The sequence below is a fragment of the Psittacula echo genome, assembly GCF_963264785.1.
Source record: "Psittacula echo genome assembly, chromosome: 8".
NCBI lineage: Eukaryota > Metazoa > Chordata > Aves > Psittaciformes > Psittacidae > Psittacula > Psittacula echo.
The window spans coordinates 8668981-8683823 of NC_137744.1; the positions used below are offsets into that span (position 1 = coordinate 8668981).

The following is a 14843-nucleotide window of genomic DNA, read 5'->3' on the forward strand; positions in this document are numbered from 1 at the left end:
TACTGCACAGGCCAGAGAGGGAGTTAAACCTATTTCAGTTTATGCATATTGCTCTGTTTAACACTCAGATACATAAGGGAGAAAGGTAAACTATGGGAATGAACAGTTGCAGTTGGCTGAGGAGCATTCTGCTCTGTTGAATAGAGAGCAAAAGAGGCAGCCTGTGATGTAGTCTGGCATTCCATACAGTCATGATGCTGTGCACTACTGGTGTGATCCAGCTCTCACTGGGATAAGCTATTCTGCACTGACTTGGGATGTGGATCAAGCCCTTTGAGAAGATTTGTGCTAGATTTTTTTAGAGTGCTTAGGACCCCATCTTGGAGTCTGTAAAGCCAAGCCTGGTTCCTGTGCCTTGCATGGGTTCAGTTTTCTTCAAATGAATAACTGCTGAGAATTCTAGGAGGATAAAACAAAATGAGAGACAAGCAACATGTGTACTGTGAAGTGAAATAAAAACCCAGCTACTTGTTTGCAGGGATTTATGGCTTTAATGTTGATATGTAAATGATGAGATGCAGGTGGTGGGGGAAGGTGTGGTGAGCAATGACAGATCCAGCATTGGTCATGCATGTTTAATTGCAAAGGCTACATTGTAATACATCTGGTGCTCTAATTTAATAAATAACCTAATGTTGCAAGCACTTGAATGGCTGTTGAGGCAGAAGTGAGCAGTTGGTGGAGTTAAACTGTGAACTCTCAGTGCTGAAACACGCAGCAAAATAACTTTCTGAATTGAAGCATCAAAAGAGGCAGTGCAGTTTTGGCATAATCTGCTGTGTGACCTCTTTATAATGAGTGTCTGAGGTATTAGCAAACCCAGAAAGGAAGTCTCAGTAATTGAAGAGGTACTTTGCTATCCTAGCTTTGTATTTAACAGCTTATGCTTTTTAATTAATAGGCTGAAGTCAAAGTTCAGCTGAAGTTTCAGTAGACTTTTTTCTATTTTTTTGGAGTACTGTCTCATAACAGGAATGATGACTGGGTAAAAATAGGCCATTTTAGAAAAATAGCTTTTGTAGCCCATATCTGTATTTGAAGAATGCTGCTTAGTGTTGAGTTTGATGTAAATACTGTAGGGAATTTTTTCAGTATGATATATCAAACTTCATGGCTTCGCAGGAAGAAAGATTTCTATGCCTCAGTTTTAGTATTTCTTTTAGGTTGTTGTATATTAGATAAAATTATTATGTCATAAAACCAGAATGATTTGTGGAGAGATGATGGTCTCTGGCAATGTTTATCCACCCAAATCACTTCCTTTATTGAATAAAAAATGTTCTTACAGAGAGCATGAAACACTAAGAGTTCAGGAAAGACAGGAGTTAAAACAAAGCACAGTATTAAATACAACCATGTTGCAAGAACGTGGAAAAGTGGCTGCTAATGTAGACCTGAGAGATACCAATGCTTCTTTCAATATATTTTTTCCTTCTTTGTTCTGCATCAGTCGCCACCACACTGTCATTATTCAGAAGCAAGAATATGCAGCAAGAGATGTCATGTTGGCTGTCATAATTCACTATTCAGACATTTAATGCTTCAATGAAGGAAGATGTTGTATAATAGGAATATACTCTTGAAGTCTGGACAGTGTTGTTTCAAGGCTGGTGGGCAAACTGTTGTGTTTCTTGATCAATACTGGCTCAAGAAGTTTTTCCTGGTTAGCTTTTTTCTTTAGTTCCTAATGGGAAAATTTCTGGAAAGATTGAGATAAACTTGTAAAACAAATCAGCTGTTCGGATGTAGTGGTTAATAATGAGGCGTTGCTTGGTACATATTATTTCCACTGATGTAAAATCATTGTACAATGTAAAAAGAGCAGTTTTCCTAAGAACTGTTCACATCTGTGTGACTCATGAGCAGCTTTGGGGAACTTACCTCAGTTGGAATCAGGATTAACTTGACACAGAAGCAAGTTAAGCTGTGATGATGTCAGAACATCTGTGTTTATGCTTAGAAGTGTTTTGGTGAACAAGCACTTTCAGTGCTGCTTTCAAACCTGTTCAGTTAAGCTTTGTTTTCTTGGCTGCCCTGCACGTATGAGGCTGCTGGAGACTTACATTGCCTTCCAAGTTGATTTTTGCACTTTCTTCTTTTCCAAGAGAAGCAGATGGCATTAAGTGGTCCATCCTGAGCACAGAACTCACATCACATCTGGAGAATTTGCCATGGCACTAGGCAGTAACTCTGTAGCAGAATGCATACAGAACTGCATGAAGGCAAAGCTTGAAAATGGTCTTCAAGTGTATTAAATAATTCAATATAAGATGTGCAGGATAGCTGTGCTGCAGCCATTCCTCTGGTATGAGGGGCTAGACAGGGCTTTTACACATGACTGAACATAAAGGTGTGTTTTGTGTTGGATGTAGATGATGAACCAGATGTCAAGATGACTGATTGTTTGATAAGTACCTTAGGCTTTTTTTAAATCGCTTCCAAAATGTTGGCATTACCTACTGGTTTCCTCTTTGGGAAATAAAAGCATAACTTTTGACTGGGAGCTGTAACCAGTTTATAGGTAGTCCTGCTTAATCTTGTGGAATTTATTATGAGAAAAAGACCCTGGTAATTTCTGTGGGTGATAGCATTCTTTTTCCCTTTCTGTGTGTATCCAGCATCTCATTACATTCTTTTGTTTAGAAATAGAAATGTGTAACTCATTAGGTAAATTTGCCTAGGTTCATTTGTTAAAGTAAGGACAGTTGCAGGTGATGTGAGAAGTTCAGTGAAACTGTTTTTGTGATACAAATATTTTTCAATTGCTGGAAGTTTTTTGGCTGTGTGCAGGGGTCTGCAGCTCTTTGCTGCTTTTACTGACAGTGCCTAATGTGGAGGCAGATTGATTCTCAAAATCAATCTTAGTTTTAAGAGGTTGTCAAGTTTCTGATCCGGGTTTTTATTTGACCCTTATTACTGCTACAAGCAGCCAGTTGGGTTTGTTATGCTTTCTTCTTTGTATATCATAATTTTTAAAAAGATCTTATAATAAGGTCATTTCCCATTTCTACTCTAAACTATCTTGTCATTTCTGTAACACACAAATCTATAATTTTCTTTATTTTCTTCCACAGAGTAATACTTAGAAGTTAGCACAATGATTTGGCTTTATTAACTGCTACATTAAGTGTCACCATGAACAGTTTGTAGTAAAATGTTCCTTCTTGATTAAGTATTTATAGACATTGCACCTGAGAAAGGCAATTGTTCCCAAAGCTTTGGCATTTCTGCAGGATTCTCATAAGAATAAAGATGATTCAAATAAATGTCAGGAGGGATTTGCTGGCATTAGGCAGTTGTGTGATGCACAGTTTTCTTTTGATATCAGCATGGTGTTGAAGTGGCTCATTACTTTGCAAACTTGAAATACCAATCAAACAGCTGAATTTGAACAGTGAGATGGCTTTCTATTTACATAAAGTCGAAAAGGCAGGAAACAGAGAGCCTGGGGAAGATACCCACTGGGTGAGAAGGATTGTGTTTGATTCATTATTATTTTAGTAGGTGCTAAAAGATAGTGTAGCTAAAGTCGTGGAGAAGTCTTCAAAGGAAGAAAGATAAATACTGGGAAATGTTACTTATAGCCTTTAGTGTTTCTTCTCACCCACCTAAATACAAAAAATAAATACAAGGGATGGATCACATCTTCTAAAGCTCTTCTTTTACATAAGCAATGTAGGAGAGTCAAAACACAGCTGCCCAGAAAATAATAGCCATGGAGGGACTTTGTAATGGTTGAGTTGCCTCCACCCAGAGCATATCCTGTTCTTTGGGCTCCCATCTAATCTTGGCAGAACATGAATGTAGGACGGATGCTATCAGGCTGTTGTGTAGTCTTTAAAGGACATTGAAATGTGCCGGTGTGTCGTTCTGAACCATGTTTTGATTTGGGATGATATTTTCTGGTAAAAATATAATGGTGTAGGCTACAATCGCATAGAGTGTCCAAACCTGTCAGAGACACAGTAAGGATTTTCTTCTTTCAGCTGCTTGCCTTTTTCCCTTCTTTATGGCTTACCATCCTCCTGATGTGGTGATATGACTGCATGTTTAATAGCCCTGTAATCAAGTTTAATAAAAATTATCCTGGCTAGTCTAAAAGAATTTAATAATTGGGATTATTAAATTGGATTATTTTGAGAAACAGTTATGCCACTGCCCTAAGATTTAAAGAGGCATTGTGATCTGGATGTGGGGTAGTTATGCATGGTACAAAATAGGGAGAATACCTTTTTATTTGACTTAGCAGTAGCCAGAGAAGATAATCTGATACACTTTTTAGGCTTAGAGATCATTATTTAGCGCATGAAAGAGACTGTCTCTTCCAATTATTTATTAATACATACGTTGAATACATTTAAGATAGACCTGAGGGACAAAACTCAGGGTGAAGATAATGAAAAAGAGAAACACTTTTATTGGCAATGCAGATTTTAAACATATCATAGGAGGTGCTTTGTATCCCATCTGACACCTGAAATAGTCTCATTTAAAATGTTTCATTTATGAACTGTGGTGGTTTTTAAGTACAGTCAGTGGCTTCAGTGGCTCAGAACAGCATGGTGTTTCCTACTTGCCTGGCAGGTGAAAAAGACAGACTGGAGCTTGCTGAGACACTGCGAGGTGGTAATACTAGAGTGTGTTGAATGGAAACCCGGTAAATAATCGTATAAGCTTTTTATTTCAATTTTGGCATAAATTAGAAGGTAAATTTTAAGTTAAGCTGTGCATTTCTAGTGTACAAAATCTAATGAATAAGGTGTTGTATGTTACAGCTCTTCACTTGCTATTCTTCTGTGTTGATTTGTTTCATTTAATTAAATGCAAAGTGTTGGTACAGCAACATTGTTGTGTTTAAAACGTTTCTGTTGTTTTCAAAAGTAGCATTTTCTCAGTACACGTAAGTGTGAATATTGATTAACATCTACAGTTTAATTACATAACATGTAACAAACCACATACACCCAGCATCTTGTATCTTATGCAATAGTACTCTATTTTATAATCAGTTCACTTAGTTTTCTGTGTATGTGTGATCAGACTACGTTTACTTGAATCTTCAGTTATATCATCTTTGGGTCAGTGTCTGAAGCAAATTCCCTCCTCCTCAAGGATTTTGAGTGGTGATTCTTAGCAGCGCAAGTTCCCTGAGATTTCTGCAATAATTAAAACATTTTGATAATAGTCCCAGATCCTGTACTTAGAAATCAGCACTCTGAAGGCAGTTACATGAGAATGGCCTCTTGCAAAGCTGAGTGTTTGGGTGGGGGTTGATGGGAGAATCCTTCTATTCATTCTGAAACTATGACCTGGTGAATGCCATTAGGCTGTAATCCATTTATTCCATGTGGTGGTGGGAACAGAGAACTGGATATTTCATTTGGACTGAGTGACCCAGAGTCACTCTGAGCTGAGCCCCCGCTGCCATCAAACTGAGAGATTTTCTTCTTGATCAGTTTTCTTTCTTTTGCTCTGCGGTTTTGGAACCAGATTTTCACCTGTGTTTTTACAAATGATACTCAGTTAGTTCAAAGCAGGGGTCAACTTTTTATAGTAATAATAGCAGTGAAAATATAGATATGTTAAAATTACAAAAGCAAGAAAGAAAACCCAAGAAAACAAAACAAAACAGCAAAAACCACAAAGAACCCCATAAAGCCGTATAAACCCCAAACAAAACTAAACCAAACCCCCAAACCCAAAAAGCCAACAAACGAAACACTGGATTTGTGCAGCAAAATATTTCTTTAGTTACTCCCTGTGAATTTTCTGTATCATAATCAATAGAAAATTACTTTTTTCTGAGTGTAAAGTGATTTTCTTAGACCTGGTGTGAAGTGAACTTGCTGTGTTATGTTTAGGAATGTGGGAATCAACTTACTTAGATTCACATTTACCACTTCTTTGGGCAACCTGCTACAGTGCCTCACCACCCTCACAGTAAAGAACTTCTTACTTATATCCAACCTAAACTTCTTCTGTTTAAGTTTAAACCCATCACCCCTTGTCCTGCTGCTGCAGGAGTTTAAACTTTTCTCTTTGTTCAGACTTTTAGTTTAAGTATCTCTATTTTCTTTCGTTATGCAAAAGTGTGAATGGGTAGAAACACTGCTTGTGTTTTCCTCATCATTTTTTGTGTTACTTTACAATTTTTGTTACATCCTTTAAAATGCATTGAATACAATACAGAGAGTTGTACCATTGCTTTGTATTAAAAATCTCATGATTATTTTCTAGATACTGTTTTATTAACTTACTGGTAATGACAGTAAGAAACGTTTAGCTTAGTCATGAGTCTTGTCGAAATGCAGCCAGATTATGTATTTTGTATACATTATACTTGAAAGGAATTTGCAGTCAGAAATTGGATGGCTTTAAGAGCAACAACTATGTGAAAGCAAAGTGCTGGTTTTATGCAGTATCACTGGTTCCTCCAGGAGTGCCTGTGTTCTAAGTCAGCCAGCTTGTGTGGAGGTTTGGAATCTTTCATAACTGCAGTTCTCTGAGAATTTTCCAATGCAGCTGTATCGTAATGTGTAACAAACTGCAGTCCATCACCAGCAGACTTGTTCTCCAGAGTTACTTTCTGGGGCCACTTACAGTCTGTGGAATATAATCTATATACTATTCAGGTCTGGGATTGAGCTTCACTGCAGTACAATGTTGATAAGAATCCAGTGCTTCATTGCTTATCTATGCATCCTTACACTTCCAGCCTCAATTGGTCCCTTTCTATTCCGTGCTCTTGCATAGACTGAATGCAGAAATTGAGGCCGCTGGAAGAGATCATATTTTAGAGAACTGAATATATTTATATACATATATATATATATGTTCAGTATATTCAGAAAGAGCAGAAGTTTGTAAAATTCTAAATAGAAAGATCTCTTCTTTAAATTTACCTGGGGGCAATACATGTGGTTGCTAAGGTGGGAGATGCCTTATTCAGTATTGCCAAATCTTCCCTTATTCTCCAGCTGTGGCAGAACCATTACAATTCTGTTGCATAAGGAAGGTTGGATTCACCAGGAACTATTTTTGCAGACTACAGAGCTGTTCTTCCAAAGTGTGCTCTCAAACATAGTGATTTTAGGAAATTCTTTGTCCTGAATCCCTCTAGTTTCTGTATAGCTAAGACACCTGGGCCCCTGCTCAGGAGGCTGTGTTAAGAACAGAGCTTAAATATGTACTTGATGTGAATGAATGCAGAGCTGCTGTCCAAAGAAGCAATAGATGCACTTGGAAATTTCCTGAATGGGTAGTGCTGGCTGCATGTATGTGTACAACAAGCATAAATATTTGGCATCAAATTTTATAGACTAAAACGTCCTGCATATGTGGTGGTTGTGAACTGCTGCTATAGGTGAAGACCCTATGAATATAATAGCAAAAAAGAGATCCTGACTTGAATATCAAAGGTTGCAAAAACTCCTTAAAATGTGCTGAAATGTGCCTGACTGAGGAGGAATGTGGCCTGTGGAAATGATTTTGATAAATTTGTGACAGAAATTGCGGAGATATCTTGTTTGATTGCTCTTTGAATGCTGGGTTTACATTTTCCTGGCTTACAGCTGAAATACATCCCATGCTTTGGTTTTTTTTTCTGGCCACCATTTTGTGTGAGTGCAAGAAGTGAACGTCATAACTATTCTAGCTGTGTAGCAAACTTCTGTGCATGTAAGTACTTCTTCTAGTATAAATGGATTCCTAATCTTCAGTTACCCATAATTGGAGGTTTCTGTCAAATCAGCCTATTTGTTAATTTGTGTTTGTGTAGTGTATTCTCTGTGTGTCCAGTGTACTCAGAATGTATCCTGGTTGCCTTTGCACTGCTTTTGGATCCAGAATGGGAATGCTGCTCCAGTCCCTGGAAGCAGCAGTGTTTGGGGAATGGGTGCACATGAGTCTCTGTGTACCTGTCTTTCAGATAGTCCCAGATTTGCTGCCAGTTCTGACTTTCTCCTTATCGTAATATATCTGTTGCAGTGAAATTCCTTCTCTAATTCTAGTCTCTGATGATCTGTGTAAACAACTCGGTACTTTTCTTTTGTTCTTGTTTTACCTGTTTAGGAAAGAAATATTATTAATATGTTGAATTGGATTTTTCTATAGCATTTTTCTTTCAAACATCTCAAACATTTTACGGACTACAGAGTTCTTGAATGGGATTGTTTTCTGTGTTACAGAGGTAAAATGCAAGGTGCAGGGCAAATGAGTGGATGTTGGCTATCGTAACTGTCTTTCCCTTTTTATCTTGCTCTCTCTGTAAACATACATTTAAATGTAAAGCTCAAGTGAAACACACCCTGAAGCATCTTCAATAATTCATAGCAGTACATAATTGGTGCTGGCTATATTTGATCTCAGAGGGGTTTTATTTCTGTGCTCATTGAAGTGACTTTATGTATATGCAGGCATAAACACAGGATTTCAAGACTGAAGTTCAGTCGTAATTTCTTTAGTTATACTATGTCCTGATTCTTTCTTTTAGTTTTTAAAGATCACCTCTCTAGCACAAAGAAGTGTCCTGCTAGAAATGCCTTTGCCTTCTTGTGTGGCCACAGGGCATGCTTAGAAGTCTAATAATAATTTGAATTTATTTCTTTGAAAAGATTGAGTCTTGCAGAATGCTGAGTGCCTGTGGAGGTGTGACTGGGCTGCTCTGTGTCCTGAGCTTCCCTTTAGAGTTGTAGGCACTTGGCAATTTGTAAGACTAGGCAATAAAATACTTGTAAAAGGATTTCAGTATCGTCCCCTCTCTAATGTGTAAAAGAAATATTCTTACATGTACTGGATAAATAGTGTTAAGAGAAACATTAGTAGATGTTTAGAAAGTATCTCTCATTCCATTGACTTTGTTAAACAGTTCTTTGTGTAATAATACAGAGAGATCACTTTTCAACTTATTTGTTCTCCTTTGCACTTTCAGCAGCCAAATAGAAAATTTTCCTTTTTCTTCTGATCTTCCCGGGTTTTTTTTTTTGATGTGAGTTTTCTGGGACAAACTGTAGGACAAAAGACTCCTTTAAAGTGGTTCCCTAAAATCCATTGAGGTGTTAAGATGAAGCACACGCCACACAAAGGAGCGACAAGGAGATCTTATCAAAAACCCCTTTCACATTCAGAAACACAAGCCAATTGGCTTGGAATTTACAAGCCCTAAACAAATGTCAGACTCTTTCATCTTAGCAGAGGAAAAAAGGACATAAATAGATGAAGGAATATTTTTTTCCTCAGTTCTCATATTTTGGACTGACACTGAGGATAGACTGGGATATTTTAAGCTGAAGTGTAGAGGTAGACACAGCTTAAGACGTTTTGAAATACACATAAAGATGTTTTCCCAAATCCTCTGTCACTTTGACTTCTAGTGTACAAAGTTTTCCTGCTTAAATTCACAGGACTAAACCAATCATCAAACTAAGTTTATTTTTTTTTTTTCAAGATACAAACTGTTGTCTTTGAAATATTTGCTCAAAGTGATAGTTCTAATGTTAACTATCGTAGAGATATTCAGGTTCCTTGTAAACTGAATGCTGAGGAGGGAAGCTTTGAAAACAAGTTAAAATTCAACAGGGTTATTCCGGCTTCACTATAATCAGCAAATATAACCATGATTTGAGGGGGTGGAGAAAAGGAGTAGTTTTCCCCGTGCCCCTTGGTCATAAAATTCACAGAGCATTTCTTCTGAAGACAATAAAGCTGGGAGAAGGCCTCTTTATTTGCTGTGAAAATCATCACCCTTTCCGGCAATATAACTCCTGAAGAAAAGAGGGAGAAGGAAGAGACAAGGCTGCATATCAAAGCAAAGTGAAGTGTTAAAAGGGTCTGTTGCCTCAATATGACAGATAGGCCTCAAAAACTTAGACAATGTAGGCCAGTGGAAAAGAGATGTCACAACTAGTTTACAAAGCAAAATAAATTAGCATTAGAGCAGAGGCCTGGCCTTTTTTCCTGCTTTTCTATTTTGCTTTCTGGCTCTGCTTCTGCTGTGATGTAATCTGCAGTACATGTACATCACTGCTTGTTTAAGCAACAACAACAAAATGTGCTGGCTATAGTTGAATATAAAAATTACATTGTCCTTTTGTTTAGTCCCCTCCAAGTCCATTCCCGTTCTGAGAAGGGTCACTCTCAAATGAAGTTTCATGTGAAATTTTAAAAGATATAAAATCTCTTTTCTAGGTCCTTGTTTACGTACCTTCTTTTCAGTAAGTTTCATGCTTTGAAGACTCACTTGCTCTCATGAAATACATATTTTACACCGTTGATTACGTGGGGTTTAGTAATGAATTGGTCTGAAGTTCTGCTCTTACATAAATTGACAGGGCATTTGTCGTTAATTTTTATTAAAACCAGGATCAGACTGTGAGGAATTCTGTGGAAGTTCTTTGTCCCATTTCAAGAGCCTGTCTGCAAAGGTACCTTTAAAGCCCACTTTTGACGTTTGTGTTTTAAAATTTCTTATTGCGTCATCTATTTGCAGTGTCTGTGTATTTGAAGTTAAAAAAGCTTTGGTTCCGAATATGCAGCTACAGTCCTTTAGTAAAAGGATTTATAGTTTCAAATCACATTTTATCTGTTGAGAAGACATAGTACTTCTGTGTTTGTGATGCTGTTTCGTCCTGGAAATTGACTGGATCAGGTAAATTTCCAGTTCACTTTTTCTGCAGTTTATTTTTTTGTATAAAATGCTAAATGTGAATATTGAGCAAGAATGTGGCATATTTAATGGAGTCTAACTAGAGGGGGGAAACCCTCCATTAACATCTTCTCCCCCAAAATAATCCCCATGGTCTTTAGGACAGTATTTTTGTAGGCTCCCTCATTTAATTACATGTGTTTGGATTTCTGTTATTCCATGCTGCTCACATACATTTATGGGAGTGCATGCCACTAGTGAAGTTAAAGACATACACAGACTTATGGATATAAATATACTGTAAAGTTTAGGGCGGTAATTCTGGAATTTTGGAGCAATGACAGTATTAAGCAGCCAGCAGCCACTTGGATATCATGAATAATGTATGGCAATAGGGAAAACCAGAGCAAGTCTGTTTCAAAGAGTAGTTATAATGGCAGCAAGTTGTTGTTCTTACGTTATCTTCTAAAGAAGCATTGATAAGTTAATATGTAGCTGTTGCATGCAGAATTTTAGCCTTGTTGGTTTTTAATTTCATTTTTCATGACTTTTTGTGTGTCTATGTTAAAATTTCACATTTTTTGTGGTGAACATTGAAACACCAATGAAAAGCGAAATCTGTAATTTTCTTGCTTTGTAAAATGCCACCTTCATGCTTTAACCTCCCAAACCCTTTTTTTAAGCTGGGTTGATATCTTGGGCCCAGTTCTGTGAAGTTCTGAGCTGGCTTTAACACTTCAAAGAACGGGCTGTAGGAATGTGCAGCCTCAGGACATGGATCTGTTGACAGGCAGTTTCACCTGTGCTGTATCGTCCATAAAGTATTTTGGCATGTGTGTAAATGCTGTGTAAATGCTTTTCAGACTAGAGATGAATTTAAGCACTTAACTGCTTTTCTAAACTGCAGATGTATTTTATGAAGTTGAACAAATATGTGAGAAACTTTTTGGGGTTTTCCATATCTGTGCAGTAAGTGTAAAACTAGGATTTGAGTTTTGAAGTCTGTGTTATTCTTCAAGAATGTTAAGACATAGAAAATGCAGTGACAGTATGACTCATTGACATTCACTAGCCTTAATTAGATTTGGTCTATGCTCAAGATTTGGTCTTGCATCACTTCTACACCTGGAAATCTCCAATTATGTTAATGAAGTAACTGCTGATTTACATGAGTATACATAAGGGGGGGGGGGTCTGGCGGGAAACGAACTATAAATCTACCTGACCTTGAAGACCTTTGTAGAGGCTCAGAGTGGAAGGACGACATTGTGATTTCTTAGCCTTCACTAGGCATTTTCTGTACAATAACAGTGAGAAAACAGGGTGGAACTGTAAGAAACAGTTTCCAGATTGATTTTGCTCTGGAGCAATAACCACTTGTCTCAAGCAGCAGAGCTGGTTTTCTGTCTCCTAAGATTGCTCCAATTATAATTGCTCTTCCTTCTTTAGATGCTCTCTAACACACACTTATGACTTTTAACCTTAACAATAGATGTAGCAATCCTTGCTACACCCAATTTACACCTTGGGAATATACATGGAAAGGTTCATCTGGCCGGCAGCTTTTGACAAAATCAGGTGCTTCAGTGAGTGACACTTGCAAGAAAGTGATTTTTAATTGTGGAATTTTGGCAAGCTGCAACATTCTGCTACGTGAGAAAAATACATTCAAACCTATTTGAAACTAAATGCAAAGGAAGTTCAACTGATGAGATATGTGGTCTGCAAACAGGATAGTCCACGCTGATCATTCAAGTCAGATTACTGCTCTAGGAATATTTCTTCCCACCTAATAAATCAAGGTAGAAAAATAAGATGCAGGAATAACAGCAGAAAATTGCATAATCACTACAGTTGGACCAGAGCACATAGTTTCCTTTAAAAGATTGAAAAGTATGTAAAAATTAAAGCAGATCAACCTGATTATATATTGAGATTTACCTTGTGGCACAAAATCATTACATAGTATTTTTGTGTGTAACTGTTCGGTGTTGCTGCATTCACTATTTTGTAACAGCCTCAAAACCGTGGTTTTCATCCAAAAGCTTTACAGAAAGTTACGACAAAAATATGTGAGCGAGGTGCAGCTCTATCTAAATGCAAGAGCCATTCCACAGCAGTAACTGTGTGAAGCCTTTTATAGGATGAAAGTGAAACTACTGCAAATTTAGTTAAAACTGCATTAAACAGCAGGAGGTTAAATAACTGTCATAAATGAGCCTATGTGCTTTGAGTAAAGTTAATTATTCATAAGATCAGTGATAGCAGAAGATGCATTCTCAGGTTGAAAGATGAGTATGCACTTACCAGTAGTATTAGTTTGCACTGTTTTCCTCATCCATTCATAAGAGCTGTGCCTTTGGCTGTTGGGAGAGATTTGCTGTGTATTAATTGTATCTACAGGAGGTAACCCCCCAGATCCAGCGGGATGGAGGGAGCTGTAATCAGCAGAAGTGTAGGAGACCTGTCCAGGAGACGAGCTGTTGATCTGAGCAGCAGCAACTGTGCTGGAAGGTCCTGGGCCGTAAGCGTTCCAGTCCTCCCTCTGCGGGCCATAGTGGGATCCCCAGGTTCCCGCAGGCTGGCCGTGGGTGTCCAGAGCTGGCACATGATGATATCCCATGTAATCTGGATAGGATGGAGTAGACACAAAGTTTTGCACTGGCAGGTTGTTGCTGCCGCACCTTGCAGATCCTGGATACATGCTGTTCTCCTTATCCAAGAGAGAGCTCACATACATGGTTGCCACAGGTCGTAAATACGTTGTCACAACATTTTGTTCTTCTGTATTTTCTTTTGCTGCTTCAATAGAATTGTGTTTGATTTTCTTTAATAATGCCACTCTGCTTGGAATCTTCTACTTCATCCTCTTTTATTATCAACTGTGTTACCAGGTGCTGGTGGTAATGGTTTACCAAGATCTTGCCTGACGTCAGCCTAACTGCCTGCCTCATAATTACATTTACATTCAAATGAAGGGCTGCCCAGCCCCACCTTTCTGCTAGTTCTGGTGCTTTCTCTTTTAGGGAACTTTTATCTGTCCTGTTACCCTTTCCTGATATTCACCAGCAATTCCAGTACTGTAGGATGATGCAACAGTTGCTTGTACTTGTAAAATAGAAAATAGACCCTTTTTAAGTAACTATGATGGAAATGTTTGGTGTTCAAATGATTCTTGACTGAAACCTTTATTCTGTGATGTGTTACTGATCAGCAAGTAAATCTGTTACTCACTTTATTTCTCAGATACTAAAAGAACCCCTAATTTTTACTTAAAGGACACAGGCAATTTGAATAATTATAAGTCAATAACTTCAGAATCCAGAGCATCTTGTAAACAGCATGCCTTGAGTATAACTGCATCCAGAATTTCCCCCTCATTTTTTTTGTGTTTGTAAGTGGGAGAAATTAAGGCTTTAACTGTAATGCACATGTTTACACATAGAAAGTGATTTAAAGAGATCCCTTCATCTGGTGGCTGTTGCAAACTGATAGATTTTAAAAAGCAGACAATAAATCTTCCTAACAGAGATGGTTACAGAAGTACAAAGAAAATGACAGTAAAGAGTAGTGAAAAAAACCTTTGTTTAGGCCCAGTAGTATTATACGTTGGCTTCTGTTTCAAAATGATCAGCTTGAGAGGCTGGGTTCCTTACTCTGGAGCTGTTGTATAGTTGTCTGCTATAGCGGTGGCAGCTCAGGTAGATGAAATCAGCAGGGGGAAATGTCTGGGTTACCAACCTAGTGGCTCAGAACTGCCTCGATGCTTCTCCATAACATGCCTGGTGCATGGGTACTGTGTTAGGTCAGTGCAAGTGTTTCCACTGGGAAAAATCATTCTGAAGCTGCATTTATATGTTGTTATGAGGAGCTGGAGTAACTCCCATGAGTTACCATGGGAGAACTAAACCATGCTAATGGCTTGAGATTTGTCTCTATATATGGTTGTCTGGCTACAATTTTAGAGTGAATTTGATATGTTTTTATCCTGGATGGATTTCTTTGCAATGAGCTATTTGTCAAGGGGTATGCTTGCAAAAGAGGTGCAAATTACAATGAGTTGTTTCCCTTTACAAAGGTGTGGGTTTTCGTTCAGTACGCTTAGTGTTCTGACACTACTCATATTCACACATCCCTTCTAATTCCAGCACTAAAGGATTTTAAGTGTGTACTTAAAGACGGGAAGGATATTTCTGTTGTG

General features: G+C 37.9%; 1 protein-coding gene across 1 annotated transcript; it reads right to left on the bottom strand.

Annotated features, from left to right (window-relative positions):
- Positions 1–5291: 5291 nt before the first annotated feature.
- Positions 5292–13382, bottom strand: CDX4 (caudal type homeobox 4; the record flags this gene model as incomplete). Its single annotated transcript, XM_080624992.1, has 3 exons — positions 5292–5498; positions 7917–8062; positions 12950–13382. The coding sequence occupies 3 exons, from the start codon at positions 13380–13382 to the stop codon at positions 5292–5294; spliced, it is 786 nt and encodes a 261-aa protein (XP_080481118.1).
- Between the last annotated feature and the right edge of the window lie 1461 nt (positions 13383–14843).